The sequence below is a fragment of the Solea solea genome, chromosome 12 (assembly GCF_958295425.1).
Source record: "Solea solea chromosome 12, fSolSol10.1, whole genome shotgun sequence".
In the NCBI taxonomy this organism is placed as follows: domain Eukaryota; kingdom Metazoa; phylum Chordata; class Actinopteri; order Pleuronectiformes; family Soleidae; genus Solea; species Solea solea.
This window is the reverse complement of record NC_081145.1, coordinates 5,271,201-5,294,397: the sequence shown is the minus strand read 5'-3', so window position 1 is coordinate 5,294,397 and position 23,197 is coordinate 5,271,201. Positions and strand designations below refer to the sequence as shown.

General features: G+C 38.3%; 1 protein-coding gene across 2 annotated transcripts; it reads right to left on the bottom strand.

Annotated features, from left to right (window-relative positions):
* Positions 1-1,485: 1,485 nt before the first annotated feature.
* neto2b (neuropilin (NRP) and tolloid (TLL)-like 2b) lies at positions 1,486-17,731 on the bottom strand. Of its 2 annotated transcripts, none has more exons than XM_058644450.1 (12): positions 17,590-17,731; positions 11,650-11,706; positions 10,182-10,340; positions 8,880-9,128; positions 8,669-8,716; positions 8,415-8,542; positions 6,981-7,082; positions 6,689-6,815; positions 5,365-5,478; positions 4,862-4,992; positions 4,683-4,775; positions 1,486-3,704 (listed from the first exon to the last, which is right to left on the bottom strand). In XM_058644450.1, the coding sequence occupies exons 1-12, from the start codon at positions 17,678-17,680 to the stop codon at positions 3,255-3,257; spliced, it is 1,749 nt and encodes a 582-aa protein (XP_058500433.1). In that variant the 5' UTR covers positions 17,681-17,731; the 3' UTR covers positions 1,486-3,254. The 2 variants fall into 2 exon arrangements, with proteins under 2 accessions (XP_058500433.1, XP_058500434.1); XM_058644451.1 differs by lacking the exon at positions 17,590-17,731 and adding an exon at positions 15,393-15,979.
* Between the last annotated feature and the right edge of the window lie 5,466 nt (positions 17,732-23,197).

Below are 23,197 nucleotides of genomic sequence, written 5' to 3'. Positions count from 1 at the left end.
GTTCTCAGGGTTAATTTGTGAAATTTGGAAATACATCAAAGTTCAAAGTTTAAACATAAATTAAAGAAAAACAGTCTATTTTGTGACTTCTGCTCAAGTATCTCTACTCCCATTTTTTATGAGAGCAGAGATAAAATAAGTGATATAAATAAATCATAACTTTGTCTCAACAACACATAAGGAGACGAAAAAAAACCCACATTCTGTAAAGCCTGAATATGTGACCTATAAACACACATCCCCAGGATGTCCATATGAGGGGTTGTACATTATTCCCACAGCAATTTACCAAGGATGCGCCTGCGACATGAATCTGTATAAATTGTTTCCCCTCAAAATATTTATAAATTCAGGGCACTGACATTGTTTAAAACGAAATTGGATGATTTGGTGTTTGTATTTTCCTCAAACTGCTATAGTTTTGGGACACAGTGGATTTAGTCTGGCTGGCGTCAGTTTGAAAAGCTTAAAGATTTTTTAAAATGAATGACTTTTGCTTTTTATATCCACTGACAGCTTTATTTGATTTGAAATATCCAATTTTATTCAAGGCTGTGAACAAATGACTGTCTGCTCCTCTTTACTCTTTACCTCTTCTTCTCGTCTGATAATCTAATACCATAGTATATTTTAAACCTTCATTTGCCACATAGATAGGGGTTATATAGATAAGGGCTGAGAAACCATGGACAAACTAGCTTGGGACCCATATTGTCCACCCTTATTCAGGGTTTTGCTGGCTGGGATGTTTTGCTGTTCTCCTTTATTTTCGTCAAATAAAGCTTAAATATAGACTAGACTATATATATATATATATATACACAGTATATATATTTATTGGCTGAATGATCATATTTTTTAGACAGTGATTCACCAAATCAAACCTTTTCATTGTCATGTTTTTTTTGTATATAGAACAATATTCATTGAACTATATATAACAACACATGACAGGGTTGACTGTGTGTGTTCCCTCTGTACGCGTAGTTGCTCCATTCTGTGCTCAGTGAATTTTCTGAATGCGATTATGGAACCACACCAGTTTATTAGCTGATGATGGTGATTACTGCTGTTCTGATTACATTTGCTGTTTTATTCTATTGTTTGTTTTGCTCACTATCAATAAAATATAATCAGTAGGTCAGCTGTGTCCTCTTTGGTTAACATTTAAACATTCGGTTGCTGAGTCTGTCAAAACTGTTTGTAGTGTTTTGCGTGCATAGGTTTGGCAGCGGTAAGTTTGGTAGAATATGGTGGAGGATAATTGGATTATACAACAGGACAATGTAGTCCAACTAATTACACGGGAAATTCCACTGAGCATACGTGTGTGTGTGTGTGTGTGTGTGTGTGTGTGAGACACACCTATTAAAAGATTTCTGATCAACACACACTTGCAGGGTGGAAGAAACTGCTCCACTGCTACTTTCCCATAATAAAATGTCTTCATTTAATAGAAGATGGGACTTTTCCTGTACCAATGATATTTATTCCTTAACAGGGAGAAATTACACAAAAAGCCCAGGTTATTATTTCACAAACATTCTTTATGGACTTAATTTGCTTTACAATAAAAATGGGTTTTCACAGACAAAGCACAGCATTGGAATCTCACTTCTCTTCCTCCTGTGTGAGTTCTCCTGAAACTGAACTGAACTGAAACGTTGTTCCTTTTGTATTTAAAGCGTGACAAATACTTTGCTTATTGATCTATTTAAAAGACAGTAGCAGGAAGCTTCCTCACACCGTCTAAGTTGCATTGATACATTTATTGAATTAGAATTCAGTTTTTATTTGCACACACACCAAATTAGAATTTGACCTCATCCTTTTTATAACGCACACAAAGCAGGAAATAGGAGCAGTGGGCACCACAGCCCTTAACCTGTCCTGAGATTTGAACTGGCAACCCTCTAGTTATATAAGCTTAATTCCATTCCACTTACAATGTTTCAGTACAATAAATTGTCTAAAACGTTGTCTTGATTGTACATTTATTCTGGAGGTCTCATACTGAAGATATGAAGATGGACACATATTCGGTCCAGTCAGTTGTGTGTGTATTTATATAAGTGTACTCGTACATAGATCCCGTATATTGTTTGTAACTTGATATCCAATCCAACTTTATTTATAAAGCACTTTAAAAACAACAACAGCTGAAACAAAGTGCTGTACATCAGAGATTAATAAAACAAATAAATTATAAATTATATATGTGAGACCTAATATCAATGTAAAAAGATGAAATGGGCCTTTTTAAATCCAAATTTAAAACACAATTTTTTCAGAATGGCTTTTAATAATAGTGTGGTGACAGTTTTTATTCTTGCGTGTTTTTAATTTAACTTTCATGCTTTCATTTATGTTTCAAAAATATGTTTTTACCTACTTTGTGTGTGTAATGCTTTTATTTTGTAAAGCACTGGTCAACTGTGGGTTGTTGTAAAAGGCTAGAGAAATAAATAAATAAATAAACAAATAAATAAAGTCTCTATGACTGAGGTTGATGAATGTTTTGTTACACAAGTTACTAAGGACGATGTATAGTGCGATTCATGTATTCATATAATGGATAAACATATTCTTTCTACTATAAGTTGAAACTGTATTTAAAGCTCCACTGTGGAACCTCTATCGCCCCCTGTGGATTTTGGAGTTATTACCAAAACACTGCAGTCTCCATGTCCTAGTTTTCTCTACTCTGCCCTCGCCCAGTCACACATACGCAGAAAGAGAGAGAGAAAGAGAAAGAGAGAGGGAGAGAAAGAGAAAGAGAAAGAGAGGGGGAGAAAGAGAGAAAGAGAAAGAGCGAGGGAGAGAGTTTTCTCCAGTTTCCTCCCACAGTCCAAAAACATGCAGAGGTTAAGTGAACACTGTAAATTGGCCGTAGGCTTTATCGTAGGCTTTATCGTAGGCTTTATCGTAGGCTTTATCGTAGGCTTTATCGTCCACATGCCGGTCACCCGGACCGGCATGTGGACGATAAAGCCGTAGACAATGGACGGATGGATGTATTTATATTATTGATTTATCATGGCTTTCATTACTTGTCCAGACAAACCACACAGAACAACAACATTGAAACAGTATGTTTCTTTCAGCTGCATAAGATCCATACCCATGGTGCACTAGTGCTCTTTTGTTTCAGTTTAGTTTGACTCTGATTTGGACTTCAACAAACAACCACTACAAAAATGTAAATGAGTGAAGTAAATTGATCAGTGCAGGTTAAACTGCCTTGTCTGTTCTCTTCATAGGTCCATGGACAGGGATCTTTGCTGAGCCATTTCATAGTTCCCTCTGCGGCTTCCTGCCCTGCGCACGTACACATCATACCTGCCGTCCTCCTCCTCCTCTTCCTCCTCCTCCATCACTCGGTCGTGCCGCTCCGTCGCTCTGTCTGTAACACTGTGATGGCCCTGTGTTCGGCCTGGTTTCATGCTTGGCCAACTCTTCTTACGCAGACTGCTGTTAAAGTCCCTGAAGGGAGGTAAGGTGCTGTGGAAGTCCCCTCTGAAAGGAAGCAGCTCCATGGATCCTCTCTCCAGGCAATGTGCATCCTGAGTGGCTTTGATGGAGTTGACAGAGACCTGAGAGCCACAGTGGTGTTCGTGTACACAGCGTGAGGTTGACGAGGATCTCCTGAGCGCCTGCAGGGACTGCAGTTCTTCTGATAAATCCCCAAGATCCCCAGACATTTCCTGAAAATAATAATATTTCCAGTTTACACAGAACTTGAAGACTAGAGCTGTATTTCTATCAAGTGGAACGGTTCAGTCTGGTACAGTACGGTACGTATTTTTTGCATTTCCAATGCAATAGAACCAAAATAACCAGTCCTTATCATTCAATTTTTTGGCACCCTTCTCTAAGGGTACCGAAGTAAAATGGTACGGTAAAGCCCCTTTTCCACCTATGGTCCCAGCTCGCCTCGCCAAAATAGTACCTACTCAACATGAAATTGCCCTGACTCCGTTTTACACACACAAACGAGTGAATAGTGACTTGAAAAGTAATTGTTTTCAGTGTAACTGAATCACTAGAATCAGTTCATTAAAACAATTTGTTCAGTACTTCCTTCATGACTGGAGCACAGACTCTGTCTGACACAGTCATTGGACTGAAATACAGCGGCAGGGTTAGTGATGCCGCTCGCTGTCGCTAAATACACCAGACTCCTCTGTTAAATATTGCCGGGGTAATTGTTGGAGATGAACCCACGTTTTCAGGATTGTTTCAGGTCTTTTTAACTGATCTACACTTTGCGAGGCGAGTCAATCCGGTGGAAACACGCCCTAAGTTCAGGATGGAGCAAGACGGGCTCCACCCACGAAAGTCAGCTGATTGGGCGACAGAAAAATGTCACTCCTTTGCGTTTGGTTTAAATATGCCATGGAGGTTGGGGCACTCAACCACTAAAGAGAGGGAAAAAAAAAGATGTAGGAAAATAAGAGCTGCTGGATGTCCATTGTTGTCTATTGTGTTGTTGTCTGTTTTTATCTTCCTTTTTCGTCGTTTTTCGTTGTCTTGGTACCGGTACAACGTCATGCAACCATCGGGCACAGCCCACACCGCACCGACCGAGTATAGACACTGTTCTCAGTCGCAACCCAAGCCTGACCCCAGGCTTTATTATACCATGATGGAAACACAATAATCTATCACAGTACTTGACTAACCTTGTCTCTGAGGGTAAAAAGTTCATAATGAGGGGGGTCAAACTCCTCCTCGAACTCCCCCCGGTGAAACAGGTCATTCTTTCGCACCAACACCTTCAAAATATAATAGAAAAAACACTTAGTTCAGTGGCTAATCTTACACAAATGTTGTATTTGTGACATGACAGTGACTTTATTACCTTTTTCCGCGGCTGTTTGACCTGCACTAGGATGGAGATAATGAGCAGCAGCAGCACCACTCCAGTAGACACACAGATTACAGTTCCGTGGGTTTTCGTAATCTGGTGAAAGAGACCTTTGTTCTTTTTCTCTGGATGACAGAAATGAAAAGAAGTGAAATATTATTTCCATTCAGAGGCTCCGAGGGAACATCAGTCATTGACTCATCACCGCGTGCCCATCAGGACAGTCTGTATCTTTGGCTGCCAGGAACAATTCTGAGCCAAATCTCTGATAAAGCGCAGACATCTTGATTGACTGAGGTCAGTAAGAGCCACATCTCAACCTAAATGGCCACAGAAATCACAGAGCGTTCCAACAATCACGACAGGACGATAAATAACAGATAAACTTGTCTTGGTGGACTTTCCTTGGTGAAAATCCGTAATGAGACACAGCCAATGTGAAAAGTCATCGTATTGCACAACTATAACAGCAAATGTAGTATTTAAACAGTATGTACCTTTGCAGTTGCTTTCATCCCAAGGAAAGACACAGTTTTGTACGCCGTTACACACCAGAGAAGTGTTGATGCACATGTTACTGTGGCAAAAGAACGCGCTGCCCACACACGGTGCTGTAAATGAAAGAACACATGCATTCATACTGAGTCGGAATTTTTCATTTAGACAAATGTTACTTATGTAACTCATTGAAACAAGTTGTCTGGGCCATTTCTAGAACATTTCTTTGTGTCCTATATTCAGTGTTAAAATTAACCGATAAAAACAAACAAAATCAGTGCAGGACATAACAAAGACAACCAAAGAAATAACCTGGAGGGGAAATCTGTGTATTCATTAACAACTGATAAAAGAAAATGGCTGACAAACGTAAAAACTTAAGCAATTCAGAGTATATTTTTTTAAACTTGTCAGCCATTTTATTGATTTGCTGTAAATAAACGGCTCGTTATCAGGCGTCTGCAGTGGGCGTTGATTTGAATCAGGTGTGCTGGAGCAGGTAAACATGCAGGGGAGTGACTCCTCACAGGACCACGATTGAGAAACACTGTTGTAATGCTTTAGGATAAATGTAGGAGCAAAAATAGTATTTTCAGTAGTTTTCAATTGGACTTTTTTTTTAACATTGCAAAAAAACTAACAGTGCATTAAAATCAATGTTGCTGCCAATCATTGACCCATCTCAGGGCCTGATGATGATACTAATGATAATAATAATAATAATAACAATAATAATAATAACTAAATATTCCTTGAAATGCATTTTATGGAAATTATTTAAGTTTATCTGTTTGATTTTATAGAAAAAGTTGAGAGTTGTGAAAACATACTGGCCTTTAAAAGGTTAAAATCCCAACACTATAATTCATATTTAATATGTATATTTCAGGCTGAAGTAGTTTTAAAAGACTGACATTTTTGAAGTTGAAAAACTATATTACTATATAATGTTTTTACAGCTGTTTTTTTGGAAGGTGGCATTTTCGGCTGCTAGGAACAAATGAGTAAGTTCTTGCATAGTTGAGCCATTTTAAGCTAATTTAAGGAACTGAGATGACAGTTCTAAGGTTTACCAAAAATAAACATCCTCTGGAAAATTTGAGCTTTATTCATTCAACACAGCCAAATGGCTGAATAAAAAACTAATTGGCAGGAAATGTCTGTAGGAACGCTTTAGGGTAATCAATAAAAACTATTCAGAACCAGTTTTACTGAATAGAAATCACAAGAGAGTGCAATAACAGATCTGTCAGCAGTCATATATTCAAACTAAACAAAAAGGAAACTGGTCAAAATGTCAAATGTCAGAGGTTTAAAACTCACGGTCCGAAAAGGAGGTGAACAGCATCCGGAATCGACTGAGGCGGCTCGCCTCATCGGCCCACATCCTCACTACTCCCACACCAGTGTCCAGCATGATGTCGTTAGCTACTGTGCTGCAAAACTTGGCCTGCAATAAACCACACATCAGTGTCTCTCACAGCTCTGGATGTGTCGTCTCACTGAGGCCGAGGTCTGTAGAACAGTTGCTACGCTGGACATTTCAGCATATTTGACACAAATCAACAGACTTTGATTTTTATAATACATCAAATATGATAAATGTATATGTTACCTTTAGGTCCTCAATGGCATTGCTGCCATCATAAACAGCCACAAAGTTTTTCTTGCACTCATTTGAGTTTTCCATCTGGTATTCCAAGAATCGTAGGTAAATCTGGAAGAAGCGATAATGATGATTTATGTTATAATGTACATTTAATTCATGCAGTCGTGGCAAGGCAAGGCAGCTTTATGTGTATAGCACATTTCATTCACAGGGGCAACTCAATGTGCTTTATATTAAAAAAACAAAACAACCGTTAAAAGTTGGAAACGTTGAAACACACAATTTGAACAAAACCCAGTTATAATAAAAAATAAAACAGTGTAGAGGAAAAAATAGATAGAGCGAAAGAAAACAATAAGTTAGACCAGTGGTTCTCAAACTCTTTATACCAACACCACCTATCAAGCCCTTAGGAACAACGACATGTAGACTAGTGGAGCCAGGAATCAAACCCACAACCTTCAAGTTGAAAGACGACTCGCCCCAAATGTATACAGTAGAACAGTATTTCTGATTTTCCACCACCAGAGGAGGCTATTGTACCACAGTTTGAGAAGCATGGAGTAAGACTGATTAGAGCATAAAACCATAATTTAGCTATAAAATTATTAAGTTACTCTGTAACAGTGATGTTTACTCTCGTTATCTCGTTAACTTCCGGCTGGTGCTCTTTCTTCAGCAACACAATAAATATGACCCTCCATCCTCAAAAACACTAAAAACATGCCGCATTTAACTCCTCTCAGCACGCTCTCCCTCTCCATGATCTCCACTACAACTGCCTCCTTGGTCACGTGACATCATTTCTTCTTCGTGGCTGGAGTTGGCTTTCCTAGTGCGACATTGTAGGCTCCTGTAGAAACATGGCGTGTGCCACTCATGGAGGACTTTGCGGTAGCGGCCTGTGCTTTTTTGTTATAAATTGCTTTTTCTAAGGCCACGAAATTCATAACAATAATTATTATACAGCAATTATACAAAACAGGTGTCCGTTTTATGGACAGTAAATTAGTTTTTGCTAATATAGCCTCAGAAATATAACAAACTGTACCTTTAAGCTTATCTTCACAAAAAATACAATTTATACAAAAGAGAACTCAAAGAGAATCTGTTACTGAAAGTAAAAGTCAATGAAATGATGCACAATAACTATGAACAGCACAAAAAGAGAAAATGTGAAAGTTTGATACATATTTGTGTCTTTTCGTAAAACAAGATTTCGTGTTTTTCGTAACAAGTGATTAAAGACAACATCCACATGAACTGCAGACAGCACCCCAAAAATGTTACATACAGGTTACTTTTTAGCTACTTTTTTAACTAATACATTTACTAAATGAGTTGTTTTTGTAGATGAAGATTGGATATTTTTAGATTAGAATAAAATTGGCCCAATATTCAATGACTTCATTTAACAGTAAACTCCATCAAAGTCCATACCCTGTTGTTTGTTGGTGCTCGTATCGTCCATATGCAGTCCACTGCCTGGTCCGGCTTCACTTTGTACTCTTCGTCCACCTGACTGGAGCGGATCAGCCCGTCAGCTCCAAACAGCTCAAACTGGCAATCTGACAGGAGTGATAAGAACGTGGAGATGCAGAGGAGGAAAAAGAAGATTAGGAGTGAAACTGTCCTGACTCTGCGTGACATATTTGTCTAAATATACAAAACTCAAGGTGTTGTAGTTGCACTACCTGGAATTGGGTTTAAAAGTCCGCCCACATGCAGATGAAATTCAGGGTCTTTGAGGGAAGCAAACACAATATGAGGCCCATTATCAGTGCAAACACAGGCATTTGATAGACATTCGACGGAAGCCTCACGTAAGAAGATCACATCAGGATGACGCAGTGAGAACATGGCCAGTGAGGGAGCAATAAACACCCTCCAGTGTGTTTGAATCACCTGCAGTAAAGCTGTACTGGACCCGGAAGCCGCTTCCTTCCAGCTCTTCATCGCTGAAGAAGCGGATCCACATAAAGCGTCCACTGGAGAGGACGAGGCCCGGACTGGCTGAGCCACAGAAGCGATTGATGAGTGGAGAGAAGCTGAAGGGACCGTCGCGCACCTCGATGTGGTCAAAGCGACACTGGAAAGACGTCTCCATGTGGAAGGTGTCGTCAAACACTAGCTCTATTCTCTGGCGGGGCAGAGCTGAGGGAAGCAGGGAAGTAATTCAGGAATATAATCTTGCCACAGAGTGATGAAAACATGACTTTCAGACTTTCAGATTTCCCTGAAGGTTGCTGATTTTTTTAGTCTGACAGGAGCCTTGTTTTCAGGCTCACATATGTGACGACAGAGCCTTTAGTATTCAAGAACATAAACCACATAAATGTAACCAATGCTCATAAATGAATATGTTTGTCTTTGTTGCCTTTGTTACCAAGACAGATACCATGAACACATCCTAATGTCGTGTTACATTTGACATACAGTTTTGATTTCAAGGGGATTTTTTTCAATTTGGAAACCCGGAGCAAACACAAACTGTTAGGATACAAACAGTCCTTCTTTTTGCCTGAAGCTAAACTATGTTTTTCTTAGCAGGGATGTAAATGTTTGCCTGACTAAAACTGTACAAAATTGAATTTCTCAAAGTCAGACGAACACATCTAGATAATCCAGTTTGGGGCGCCCCACAGTTCCCACCCCCAGGCTTTGACCTTAAAATGATAAGAAGAAGCCACAATACAGAAGAAAAACGTGGTAAAATCCAGAGAGGGGCATCTTTGCTCTCTGTCAGTTTAAATAATTACATTTTTAACTATTTTAAGACTCAACATGCTAACATGTAGCCGCCAGCTAAACTCTGAAACTCTTTCATTTTAGGCCATGTTGAACTCCCTCAAGGCTCATTAATAAAATAACTATTAAAAGACAATGTAAATGTTTTAGATTGATAACCTTAAAATGTCCAAATTTCCCCTGAGCAATAACTGACCGGCAGTTAAGGGTTATATTTTAGCGTAAGTTGTAAGAGACATTCCGTGCATATTGTCCATTAAGCGTAGATTAAGGGTAGACATACATACATATATATGTATATATACTGTGTATATATTTATATGTATTTATATGTATATATATATATATATATATATATATATATATATACATAAATATATACACAGTATATATAGTAGCAATTACTATACATACTCTTGGTAGCTTCACCCTTAGGCTCAGTTACACACTGCTGCTTACCTTCCAGTACATAAAGGCACTCCTTGTTGGGGGGGTAAGTGTTTGGGTAGTTGGGGGAGCTGAAGGTGCCGCCGTCTGTGTCTCGGAGCCAGTTTCCACAGTGATGAGAACGCTGCGGCCACTGAGACGGTTTAACTCCTTTAGATCCTGCACCATCATCTGCACGTGAAATGACAAATCAGACTTCCATCCTGACAGAAAATTAAATAGTTAATAGATTAAGTTACTAGATAAAGATGATCCACATGTACATACTTGTGTAAAAGTGTCACCAATCCATGATAAGAATATCACGTCTACATATGACAAACTGAGACAAATGTATGGAATGACTGAAGCTAAATACAAAGATAGGAGGGATGTGTACATTAACACTTGGAAAACAAAATAAACGTCTTACTTATGAACCATAGAGAATAAAAGCTAACAATAAAGGTCCTGCGTGTAAGAATTAGTGACCTCTAATGGTTTGACAGCATATTGCAATGACTGGAGGACTTCTTCACTTACTCCTCCCTTTCACAAGTCTCTGCCGTCTGTCTGCCATCTCCTCCTTCTACTTTATGATTTATAATTTCATGTGAGAGGAGCAATTCTTAATTTGTGTAATTAGCTCCTGTAACAAATTGGGAATAACCATCATGTTGGAGCAAGATAGCACCTTCCATAAAGCAAGGCCCTAGCCGAAAGAACAGACTGTAAAAGGCTTATTTCAAGACTACGTAAACCAAATCATTTTTAATTTTAAAGTGAGACACTTATACAAACATACTCTCTGACTCCTAAACATCGAGTCTGAAGGAAATTCCATCAAATATGATATTAGATAGATAACTAACACTGAAAGACATGGCACCACAGACAATAACATATGAGGGAAACAATCTATGAAATCTACATGATGGCAAGAACATAAGACAGTGTATAAAAGGAGGAAGCAGGTTTGAAAAAGGGTTCCATGACATGAGCTCTTCTCAGTGGATTAACAATATCAGTAAATAAAGAAGTTCAAGAAGTTTTCTTCAATAGAACATTAGGTCAATGTTATAAAGTATGATCCAATTAAGAGGAAAACAGACAAATCATGGCCACAAACCATGTATATTTTTAGTTTTCCTCCTGAAGCCAACCAGGAAATAAGAATATATTGATAGGCCACAAGGGGGCAACTCCACTGGTTGCATAACGAAGCCTATGGAACATTATCTTCTACTTCTCGGGTGATTTACAGCATCGGTAAACATTTGTCCTGAGGATTTAAAGGTCAGGTTAAACATGATGTCAGGTTTGTGAGCTCTGTGTTCCCATTAAGAGGAATATTGCAAAAATAAAGCAAGGCACGTGTGATTGAATGGGATATGTATGAGTTATGAAAAAGACGGCGATATACATGTATGTGTTTGAGAAGTTGAACAGTGACACAGTGTAGTTCTTCTGTCAAAGGAGAGCAGCGAAGGATCCATCTTACCTTTAGTCTTCTGTGCGCGAGCAAATCCCTCCTCAATGAACAGGAGAAACATCCAGACTGTAAAAAAAAAAGAAGAAGCCCAGAGAGTGTGACGAGGGTATGACCGGGGGAATCACGGGAGTAGGAAGATGGAGCTTAGTAGGATTTGTCTGTGCTTGTTCTCTCCTCTGAATCTCTTTATAGATAGATAGATAGATAGATAGATAGATAAGCTTTATTTTCACACTCAAGGTCCATACAAAAAGTAAAAAAAAAACCAAGACACACAGTACAAAAGGAATAAAAATCCCACAATAGAATAATAATAATATAAAATAAATAGAAAAAATAATAATAAATAAATAGAAAAAAAAAAATCTTTATACACTGAACATAGCAGGAGGTATAGAGTTCAAAACCAGGGATAGAATAATAACTATCTCCTATTTTTGCTCCAGACTTTTTCTTTTGCCACTTTTGTGTTGTTTATTCATATGACACAGTGTACAATCTGCTATTTAGACTGTGATGGCAAATACAAAATAGTCTGTTTCACGCAGTCATATCTTGTGCCCAAAATATGACCTAAATACAGAGTTTAGCCTGAAGTCACCAGGCCAAAAGTTCCCTTTGAGTTTTCTCCAAAGTGGCAAACACAGCGATCAGCAGTTCAAATGGTTGTGGACATTTAGAGGACATGTACTCTGTTTCCAGCAGTGCTGAAAGACTGGCTTACATGTGTCCCTTCTGTTCATGTTGCAATGTGTCGTGTTCATTTACCAAATAGCATGTCATAATATCTGCAGTGGGTTTCTAGAATCCCAAACTTGCCCACACATGACATGAGTCATGGTCAACACCAGAGCCTGCCTAAGGATCAACCAAGGATGCAGAGCCGAGTTAGCGCCAACCAGATAACTTAGTCAGGAGGAACCTGAGCAACAGACACCAGAAACACAGTCAAACAGCTTCTCCAAAGCACATTTCTCCAAGACAGTCTAGCTGCAGACCTGCACTGTCAGGACCCTTCGTTGCAGACCTGCACTGTGAGGTCTCCTGCACTGTCAGGACCGGAAGTTGATTCGAAGCCTTTCAAAATAAAAGCGACCATACCGGAAGCACGTATTTTTCGTTCCCAATGTTTCTTGGATCTTTATTTTATGTTTACAATGTAAATATGTTTATGTGTATCCATGTGTTTAATGAAAGAGATTTCAAAAAAAAAACTGTATATCTTTCCAGTTCAACTGTATAAGGTGAAAAAACTCAGGAAAATGTCAAGATAAAAAACGAACAAAATATTATATATAAAAAAAAGAAAATACAAAACGTTATGACCACTTCTAGGGTTATTCTACAGATAATCAGTGCACACTAGATGTACAGCTATTGTTATGATGCCCTATAAACATTATAAGCCTACTCAAAACATGCATTATTTTACACCAGTATTTTAATTTGATATAATTCACAAAAAGGACAGCTGTTAGTTTAGTCTGCACTACAAATTCATATTGAAACCATACATCTCTGTAAATACACCTTAATGTGTGATGGCATAATGCATCTACACTCCAACCTATTGCTGACTGTTCTTTGCTTTTATACCATTATTTATCATTGAACATTTAGCCCCCTGCACTGCTGGAGCCATTTACATATTGATTTACTTATTTTTTTTATATAGGCATATCTTATGTTTGTTTGCAATTATAACACCTCATAATTCATTTAATAATTGCTTAATATTGTTTGTGCTATGTTCTTACCTTGTGCTGTTGGACCACATGGAGGGTGTGAGGGTTGATGATTTTAAATGAACTTAGCTTTGTGTATTCAAAGTGAATTACTGAATACCTAGTTACATGACCCAGATAACCAATATCTCCTAAGCAGTTTTTTTTAATGATTTTAATTATTAGTGTTTTAACAACAACAACAACAACTTTTTCCACAATTTTAATTTTTTATTTTTTTTCTTTCTACTCTGTACTCACAGTACGCCTCGTAGTACCCTCGTTTGTCCATAATCTCTTCACAGAAGAGCCACATATCTTCAATCTGGTAAAAAATAAATTTAAAAGGCTCAAGAATGAATTCTTTCTCTTCCTCATTCAGATCCATGGTGTCAAACAGCTTTCCCATTTCCTGCGCAGCCTCCTCAGTTTGGGTGCTGTTCATGTTCAACATCTGAGGCATCTCCACTCTGGCTGCAAACAAGTGTTGATGTCGTAATAAGTAAAACAAAATTATATAAAAATGATATGATATAACTCAGTTTTCTTGGTCTTTGAGTAGGAAAATTGCACATTGAAGTGAGCACAATCATACGATAACAACGCTGAAAACTACCCAAAAGTCCAAAACCCGATTCTTTCAAATTAATATAACTTTACAGGACAATATATAGTGTGCAACATAACGTTCTAATGAATAAAGACTGTTTCTGTTTCTTCGTATGACGCAAAGTTGTTGTCACTTGACTGTTACTCACCTCGTCGTCTTCACACGTCACATGGGGAACGAAAAATACGTGCTTCAAGTATGCTCGCTTTTATTTTGAATATATGCTTCCTGTATGCTCGCTTTTATTTTGAAAGGCTTCGAATCAACTTCCGGTCCTGACAGTGCAGGAGACCTCACAGTGCAGGTCTGCAACGAAGGGTCCTGACAGTGCAGGTCTGCAGCTAGACCCCTCTCCATTTCTCACATCTTTCAACCACTGTTCACCTTCAATTAAGCAATTTGCTTATCTTGTTTTCTGTTTTGTTCATTTCTATTTTTCTATTTTTTTTTTCTTTCTACTTTTTATTGTTCTACAAGTGCTTTTATTTTATTTATGACATTTCAATGTGTGCTGAGAGTCTCGGGAGGACATTTTGTTTTGCTTGCATAATAACAATAAAGAATCTTGAATCTTGACTTGGTAATGTAACTGTACCTGACTCGGCCATTTGATCTGTACACACACACACACACAGTATATAGTTACATTTAGTTGATATTGTTTCAATCTTTGATGTATTTGTACTAAATGTTTCCTGTAGAACTCCAACTCTAATTGTGATTTTTGGTAATAAGCTTAATTCACAACACTATTTTTGGAGGTTATGAATTAACGGTTCATTCTTTTGTTTGTTGCCTCTTCAGGACATTTTTCTGTCATAAACACTGACCTTGTCAGGACCAGTAGTCCTCATGAAGACCAAAACCTGGTCCTGATGAGGCAGAACCTCATTTCTAAAGGAACTGGTTAAGTTTAGGGCTAAGATTTGAATTGTGGTTAAGGTTATGGTTCGGCATTAACTGGTTATGTCTTTGTTTAGGCTGTTTAATGCACTGACTTAAAAATACATGCACAAACCTGTGTGTGTGTGTGTGTGTGTGTGTGGGGGAGAGAGAGATCAGGAGCTGTTACTTCAGCACCACCACAAATAAACTTTCAACACTAAACAAGTAGTTTGGCTTTTTCCAAACTTAAGCAGTGTGAATATTGAGCCAAAAAACAAACACAAATATAATTTTTGTATTATTATTCTTTATCTTTTTTTATGTGTTATGTTTTTTAAGTTAATTTCATCATCAGGACTTTGTGGCTTTTCTTTCCAAATAGGGTCATAATATTTTTGCACAAATCAAAACAAAGATATATTCTACAGAACAAAGTGAAGTGTGTCAGCAGCATGAGCAAGAGTCTTCATCTTTATCTCTCACTCCTCTTCGGACACAGAAGTAAAGCCTAAAGCATGAATGAGCTCACTCACCTACATTCATCCTCTCAGCGGAAGTCCGTTCTCTGCTTGTTGATTTCAAACTGCAGCAGCTTGTTTCTCCTCATCACATCATCATTGGTCCGGATTAACACACACACACATACAAAAATCCAACTTTCACTGTTTCATCCTAATCCCAGTGGTGAAGATGAAAGAAGCTTTTACAGTGAAAAGAACTCCTGATTTATCGTCGCACTTTAGAGAAATAATAAATACGCCGCCGTCGTTGTTGCTGCAGAGCGGAAGTCTGCGCCACTTTGGTTCTTGTTCTCTCACAACAGCTGATCTGTCTGTGGCTCTTTTAACACTGAGCTTGTAGTTGGCGCGAGAAGAGGGGACGAGCTGATGCGCATGTGCAGAATCATACATGAGTAATCATACTGATTGCTATTTCATTAGCAGGTTACATGCAAGCGCGCGCGCGCTCTCTCTCTCCCTCCCTCTCTCACACACACACACAGTCTCGTTTCCATGACTTCAGAGGACATTGCATTGATTTACATTATGGAGTCACTTTCCTGCAGACCTAACCTTAACCTCCTAACTATACAACATGTCTTCACCTTAAAATGTAATCATTTCCCATAAAGTGACTCTGTAAACTGATGTAGGTCCCCACAACATGAGTAATACTTGTAACACACACACGTTTGTGAAGCTATTCTCAGGCCACTGAACTGACCTCCATTCATTTGCGTTGCCCCACTTCAGACGTTAGCCCTAAGCTTATCCAGTTCCTCAGAAAGGAGGTTCTGCCTCATTAGGACCAGGTTTTGGTCTCCATGAGGACTACTGGTCCTGAAAAGGTCAGTGTTTATCAGAAAAATGTCCTGAAGAGGCAACAAACAAAAGTATCCTAACACTAATGCAAATACTAAGCAAGTCTCACACCTCAAACAATCATTCCAAGTTTTGCAGAGGAAATGAAGTGTCCTCACAACCATAGAAAGACACACAAACACATACATACACGCACACACACAGTGAGCATAAATCCGTCCCACACTGTGTCCCTGTGCATTTCTTTGCAGTGCAGAAAACAGTGAACATTCACTGTTCTCTGCTTTTTCATCTTTCTTGAAGAACACACAGTGACTGCAGCTGCAGACAGATGAAAAGAGGGGGAAGCCATGAGTTCTGGGATGCATGAACCTGTCACTGTGTGAGGAACTGAGGATGGCAAATTACAACTTCTTTAATAATGGAATATGCTCCTGGCAAATGTGATAATTGAGTTATATAATATAATATATTATAATATGATATAATATTACACAGCAACCTTTCATGTAAAAATCAATAGATTGGTAAACCAAATGTAGCTGCGCCACAATATACTGTACATATATCCCACATTTCTGAAATAAGCTGCTTAAGCTTACTTATGAAAAGTAGTGACAGTAAAAATGGGACTACTGCTACAATAATAAGGTACAAAAGTATAGTGAGATACTGATATAGCTGATACATGATATTTCACTTTATGTTGATAAAGCCACTATTGTGTTTTTCCTTTTATCTTGCCAAAAAAAAAAAAAATGCAACCATTGCACCAAACAAAGTAGCCAGGAAACCGCAGCAGTGCAGGAAGTGCAGGGGCCATATTTTCAGTCTCCAAGGTTATCATTATTCATAAAAGAAGGACCTTTTTTCTTTCTTTTTTTTGCTTCTGCAGTAAAAACCGTGAGGTACATTATTTCAGTGGGAGACAAAGAACGTCAGCCACAGAATATATGCAGCCTCATAAAGGGCCTGTGTTTAAAAGTGTCTTCTCTTTTGATTCATTTGGTGTCACCGACTGCACTGTAAAAAGTGACTCTAAAATAACACCAGGGCCAGATCTACTCTGGGAAAGTGTTCAAATCAATAGCTTTGACGTTCATTTAACAGGAAAACTGTTCATTCAGAGTCTATTTCATTCTTTTGAAGCGTTGAATTCAACACTAATCCATCTGGTGTTAAATTTACGTATACTTTAACACTGCAAATTTTACAGTAGTGAAAATACACTGCGACGATTCCGTTTTATGCAAATATATACATGTACATATATTTATACACACACGGAGTTAAAGGAGGAGGAACCAAACAATGTGTAAAGTAATACATGAATGCTGTTCCTTTCAGGGAAATGTATTCAGAGCATTCAGCGAGAGAGTAACGATTAAATGAGCAGTTGTGGACAAACCTCTGACGGCCGCTGCTGTGTCACCTGGTTCTGTTGAAGAGATCACATGAATCCAGTGTTCTTCTGGAGGCCACAGCTGCTGCGATGGCATTTAAAACTACACAGAAAGCACATGCAAATGACCAGTTGTCAACAACAAACCCTCACTCTGTCTATTCTCAGAGAGGAATCTGAAATCTGTTGTCATGGCAACACGTCGGGTCTGTCTCGTCTGGTTTTCTTGTCTTCTGAGGAACACGGCAGGCAGACAGAGGTTTTACAAGATTTGACAGAGACGCCAAACGAAAGTGGAACAGAGCAGACAAAATCTGCCTCGACTGTCTACCTGCACTCCTGAAGGGAAAGCTGAATGTCAGACTTTACTTTTGGGAAAGCACTTATAAAAGTGAAATGCCCTTGAATCATTTGTTTGACCCTAAAGCATCTGAATAAAAGGTATAAAATCAATTTTCAATGTAATCAATCAAGTGTTTTATGATTAGACTGCAAAACTGAATACATTTACCACTTTGATTTCGTACTAGACTTGTAACTGGTTTTAATAAAGGTTAAAAATAACATTAGGGTAAGAATAATAGTACTTTTCCATGATACAGCTCTATGATCTGTACTTTACTTCATTATTTATATTTCTGACAACCTTTACTCTGATACATTTCCCTCAACCATCTTTGTTACTTGTTACTACAAAATAAAAGTTTGTTGTCGCTAGTTGTTTTTAGTGGCGCCAGCTGTCTTAGTGGAGTTAAAACACACCAGCAGCTCATTGTTTACCGTGTACGACACCAAGGTTCTGGTCTCCGGGTTTCTGGCCTCTCTGCAATAAAGCAAACAACAGTGAGAGCAAAACAGGAAGTGACAACACCAAAATAAAGTAACTGAAAAAGGAAGTGAGTGACATTTTCTGTTACTTACTGTGGATCCTCACAAAAAGCAGTGGTGTGTTGTATATGAATGCACCAAACTGACTGCACGTCAACCCACATGACATTCCTGCGCTGCACACAGGAAGTGATTTGTCAGAGGCAAACGGGTTGGAGTATGACTGAAAACACAAAGAAGTGAAGTCTACTGTTCAAAAATCCTTGTCATTCAGCACTTTGGCAGGATAAATGTCACTGTGTTGCTGCTGTATACACATGAATGCTCCCTCAGTCTGGTCTGATAATATTGCTACCAGATGACGGACGCAGCATACTATATACACAGATAATGTTACTTGACCAAACAGAGGCAGAATAATAACTACAACTAAAGTTACACACTGCAGAGTTAAACATTATTATTATCAAAATGTCCCACATGAACTAATCCCTGAAAGCACAGACATCCATCCAGAAGCTGCTTGAAAAATAATTACACATCTCTTTTTAATGTCAAAACTGAGGCAGCAGAGAAGAGCAATAGTGAATCCTAAGCAGTTGATTTGCAGGACCAGGATTGTAATTAGCATTTTGATTGGAGTTTCAAAAAGGCAAGTGGTTGCTCTTATTAGCGTCTGCTTAAGGATGAAATTAACATCTTTAATTTAGCTCCGTCCACAGCTGAGTGAACCAGGTGAAATCAGCTTCCACTGCCTCCTTTCTTCCATTTGTGCATTTCATTATTCTGAAGGAAACCATGCATGTGACACTTACATCAGCCCAGGTATGTGCATGTGCAACCTGTGTTAGTCTGGAAAGTGCTTTCAAGGACAGGGTCGTCCCCGGGGTCAGGGATTTACACGCCAGGACATTTCATGCACTCTCTGACACACACACACACACACACACACACACACACACACACACTATCTATGGACTCACTGTGAATCACCAGTGCCACAGCTGCTCAAACACAGATTGATGAATGTAGAGGAAAATTATCAGCTTCACAGGAAAAGTCATTAAAACGCCACCATGAGCTTGTGATTGGCAGGAAATCCCTGTGGATTTGGCCTATTAGTGAGGAAGCACAGTAGACTGCATGTCACGGCTTTAATAGGGTGGAAAAGATTACTGCGTCCAATTGACTCCTCCATTATCATCACATTGATGTGTTGGTGGGTTCTTTCATCCTCACACACACATTTTTACTGTCTCTGCTCGTACCATTTTTTTTTTTTATTATAATTTTTTTACCATACATTTGATGCTACAAATGTAGATTCCTACATTCAACTAAATGACAAAAGGGTCACATTGAGCAGCTGCAAACACATTTAACTTTTCATTTACTTTTTTTCTTAAGCTGTAGTGTGCAGCTCTTAAATATAAATAAATGTAAAGCGTTGTGAAATGAGTTCACACAATGCTGATTAAGGTCCCACCCACACGAAAATGGAACTTCTACTCTTTTGTTTTTGTTTGAAATGTCTTAATCCAGTAAACAGATGCAGAACAGTACACGCCAAGTTGATTCCATCTTCTCAGCCATGATTTCATCCACACTTTTTTTGTATTTCTCAGCACGAAACATCGCAAACACAACAGCTATTAACGGACGTCTGTTTATATTCTGGAGTCAAGTTTCTGTGAGATCCCGAATCCCTGGAATCTCCTCCCCTCAAATTATTTGATTAAAAGTGTGTGCTCTAGAGCTGCAATTAACGATTATTTTCGTAATCGATTAATCTGATGATTATTTTCTCGATTAATCGAGTAATTGTTCGGTCCACAAAATGTCCGAAAACGTTGATCAGAAATCAGAAATCTTGTTTTAATAATTAAAAAAGCTTCAAACCGATGAATCGATGATCAAAATAGTTACTTAAGTAATCGATTAATAATAATAATCTTAACTGGATCATCTGTGATTAAAACAGATTAGAACAGTTACAAGTCAGACTTGCACATCCTCTAGTGTGGGGCAGGCTTTAGCGACACTCCAGTGCCGCGCACAGGAAGTGATTTGTTTTATCTCAAGACAGTTGGAGGCAACAGCAACACTGGGCTAGTAAAGTGAGACGACTGTAAACAGGTTGGAGTATGACTGACAACACAAAAGAAGTTAATTTTACTGCTTTTTGCCCTGCTCAGCGCTGCACTGCTGCTGCATTCACATAAACGCTCCCTCAGTCAGGTCTGATAGTATTGTTTGACAGAGTTTTCAGATGAAGGAGGAAGCATACGAACAGAAGCAGAACAATAACACCAACAACAACAAAAATCATCAAAAGATACACACTGCAGCTTTAAGTTGAAAGGTATTCATCCACATGGATGATTCCTTACATAATAGTCAGCTTAAGATTCAAAGCCAAACTGAGAGTAAACACACAGATCCTGGTCTCAGACAGATTTAGATATAGTGATATCATGCAGCAGGAAGAGCAGATGCTATATAAAGTCCATTATTATCTCTGACCCCTAACAGACGAGACAAAGACATAAAAGGAAAATAAAAATGACCTAATTCACCACAAAGTCAAGACAAGAACACATAAGTCCTTCCAAACATCTGCCGAACAAAGAAAAAATCCATTGTAAGATTTGGATCTGTGCTTTACACTCTCCATAATCTTCCCATTCACAGCACCACATACACACACACACACATAGGATTTTGTTCCTTAAGGTATTTTCCCCATTTGAAAGATTTGAAATAAACTATGAATAAAGAAAAAGTATGTTCTACTTTATTTTTGTAACTTTACATATTTGTATTTGTTGGCTAAACATGTGAATTTCCATTAGAGACACATTACAGCAGATTCTAAACATAGTTACTGCATCAGCACAAAGAATGAATCTATGCTATAATACCATAATCACATGATTCTGTGTCTCTGCCAACATGTAATACAATTGACATCGGGACCAAGGTTCAATGTAAACATTCTGCTTTTCTACAACATCTGGCCAATCACATAATGATGAGTGTGGAGCGGCTGGCACGAAGGTTGTGACCTCACTCTTACGCAGAGTAGGGTTAATCCAAGTATGGATTAGTCTGCTTCTCGCCAATTAAGGAACTCAAAGTAAGAATAACGCGAGGAGAAGGATGTGGACGTTCTTCAGGAACTAACATGTGTTGTGTTTTCATGGTTTCTTTGTGACAGAAAAGAATCCTCAGTGTAAAACTGACGTGAATCAAAACCACAGTACTTAAGCTCCAATGTCACCAATCATTTATCAGACATTCTGACCATGTTTGACCCACAAATACAGCAAAGTAAAGCAGCAACAAGCTTTACTCCAAAAGAAATCTTCTTAGCCTGGTCTTATCTGTGGATGTGGCAGGAAGCCACCAGTCCAACGCCACTTTAGCTTTCTCATAAGATTTGACCCATGTTTTACCAGTGTAATTAAAACAAAAAAGACATGTTTTAGGCAATCAAAATAATAATTCACAGCACATAAGCAGACATTATTGGTTGTTTTGTAGTAGATCTGGTGAAGTCTACAAACAGGCAGAACTCTCTCTCCAGCTAAATTCTAGTCTAATAATGATCAGTTTGTGTGTTTGTGTTTTTAGTTCAACTACATGAAAAAGAAAGAACACTACAAGAGCATAAGCCCATTACATGTCATTATAAATCTGTAAATAATAATGAGAATTATAATATCGTGGTGACATGTCAGACTTTTTCCATCCCTGTGATTACTTTTTCATTCCTCAATATGAGCTGAACTTTTAGGGTTTTATGGGAAAGGGATGCAGATGTGCGTGCGACTGGGTGTTAACGAAGAGGTTTTCCTCCCCTCCCTGCTTCACCCACTTTTTAATTTAGTCAAATATACAAAGCTGGTCTTTGCAATCAAAGCCTAAGCAGTTGTAAGAAGAGGCTTTAGAGACGTAATTAAAAAAAGAAAAAAGAAAAGGAAAAAAGCCTGAGTGAGAGAAAAGACAGCTTTGGACACACAGTGTTAGAAAGTGAGAGTCTGGTGTTCACACCAACAACCAACAAGTGTCAAAGCAAGAAGAAAGAAAAGGTGACAGAACATGCGTCCAGCAGCGGAATGGACGCGAGGACAGGGGACACAGATTTGTCCACACATAAGATGAAAAACTGTTCATTTATGATCAGTACTGGCAAGAAACCAACATGCAGTACAGTACAATACAGTACAGTATAGTTCAGTACAATACAGTATAGTACTATATAGTGTAGTACAGTATAGTATTGCATAGTATAGCACAGTACAGTATAGTACAGTACAATACAGTATAGTACTATACATTACAGTATAATACAGTGCAATACAGTATAGTACTATACATTACAGTATAATACAGTGCAATACAGTATAGTACTATACATTACAGTATAATACAGTGCAATACAGTATAGTACTATACATTACAGTATAATACAGTACAATACAGTATAGTACAGTACAGTATAGTACAATGCAGTACAGTACAGTGCAGTATAGTACAGTACACATACATGATATATCCACATTGTGACAGAGGAAACCTTTAAAGTACAATATTATATTGAAACAGACAAAAAAAAAAACTACATGAAACAAATCTCGAAAGTCCAGAGAGTGAGTTGTGACTTTGGACGATAAGACTTTGTAACACAGTTTTAATTAAACAACACACTGCTGCTACGCTGATTAATTCCAACAAGTAATTGTACTCCCTCTCTGTGTGTGTGTGTGTGTGTGTGTGTGTGTGT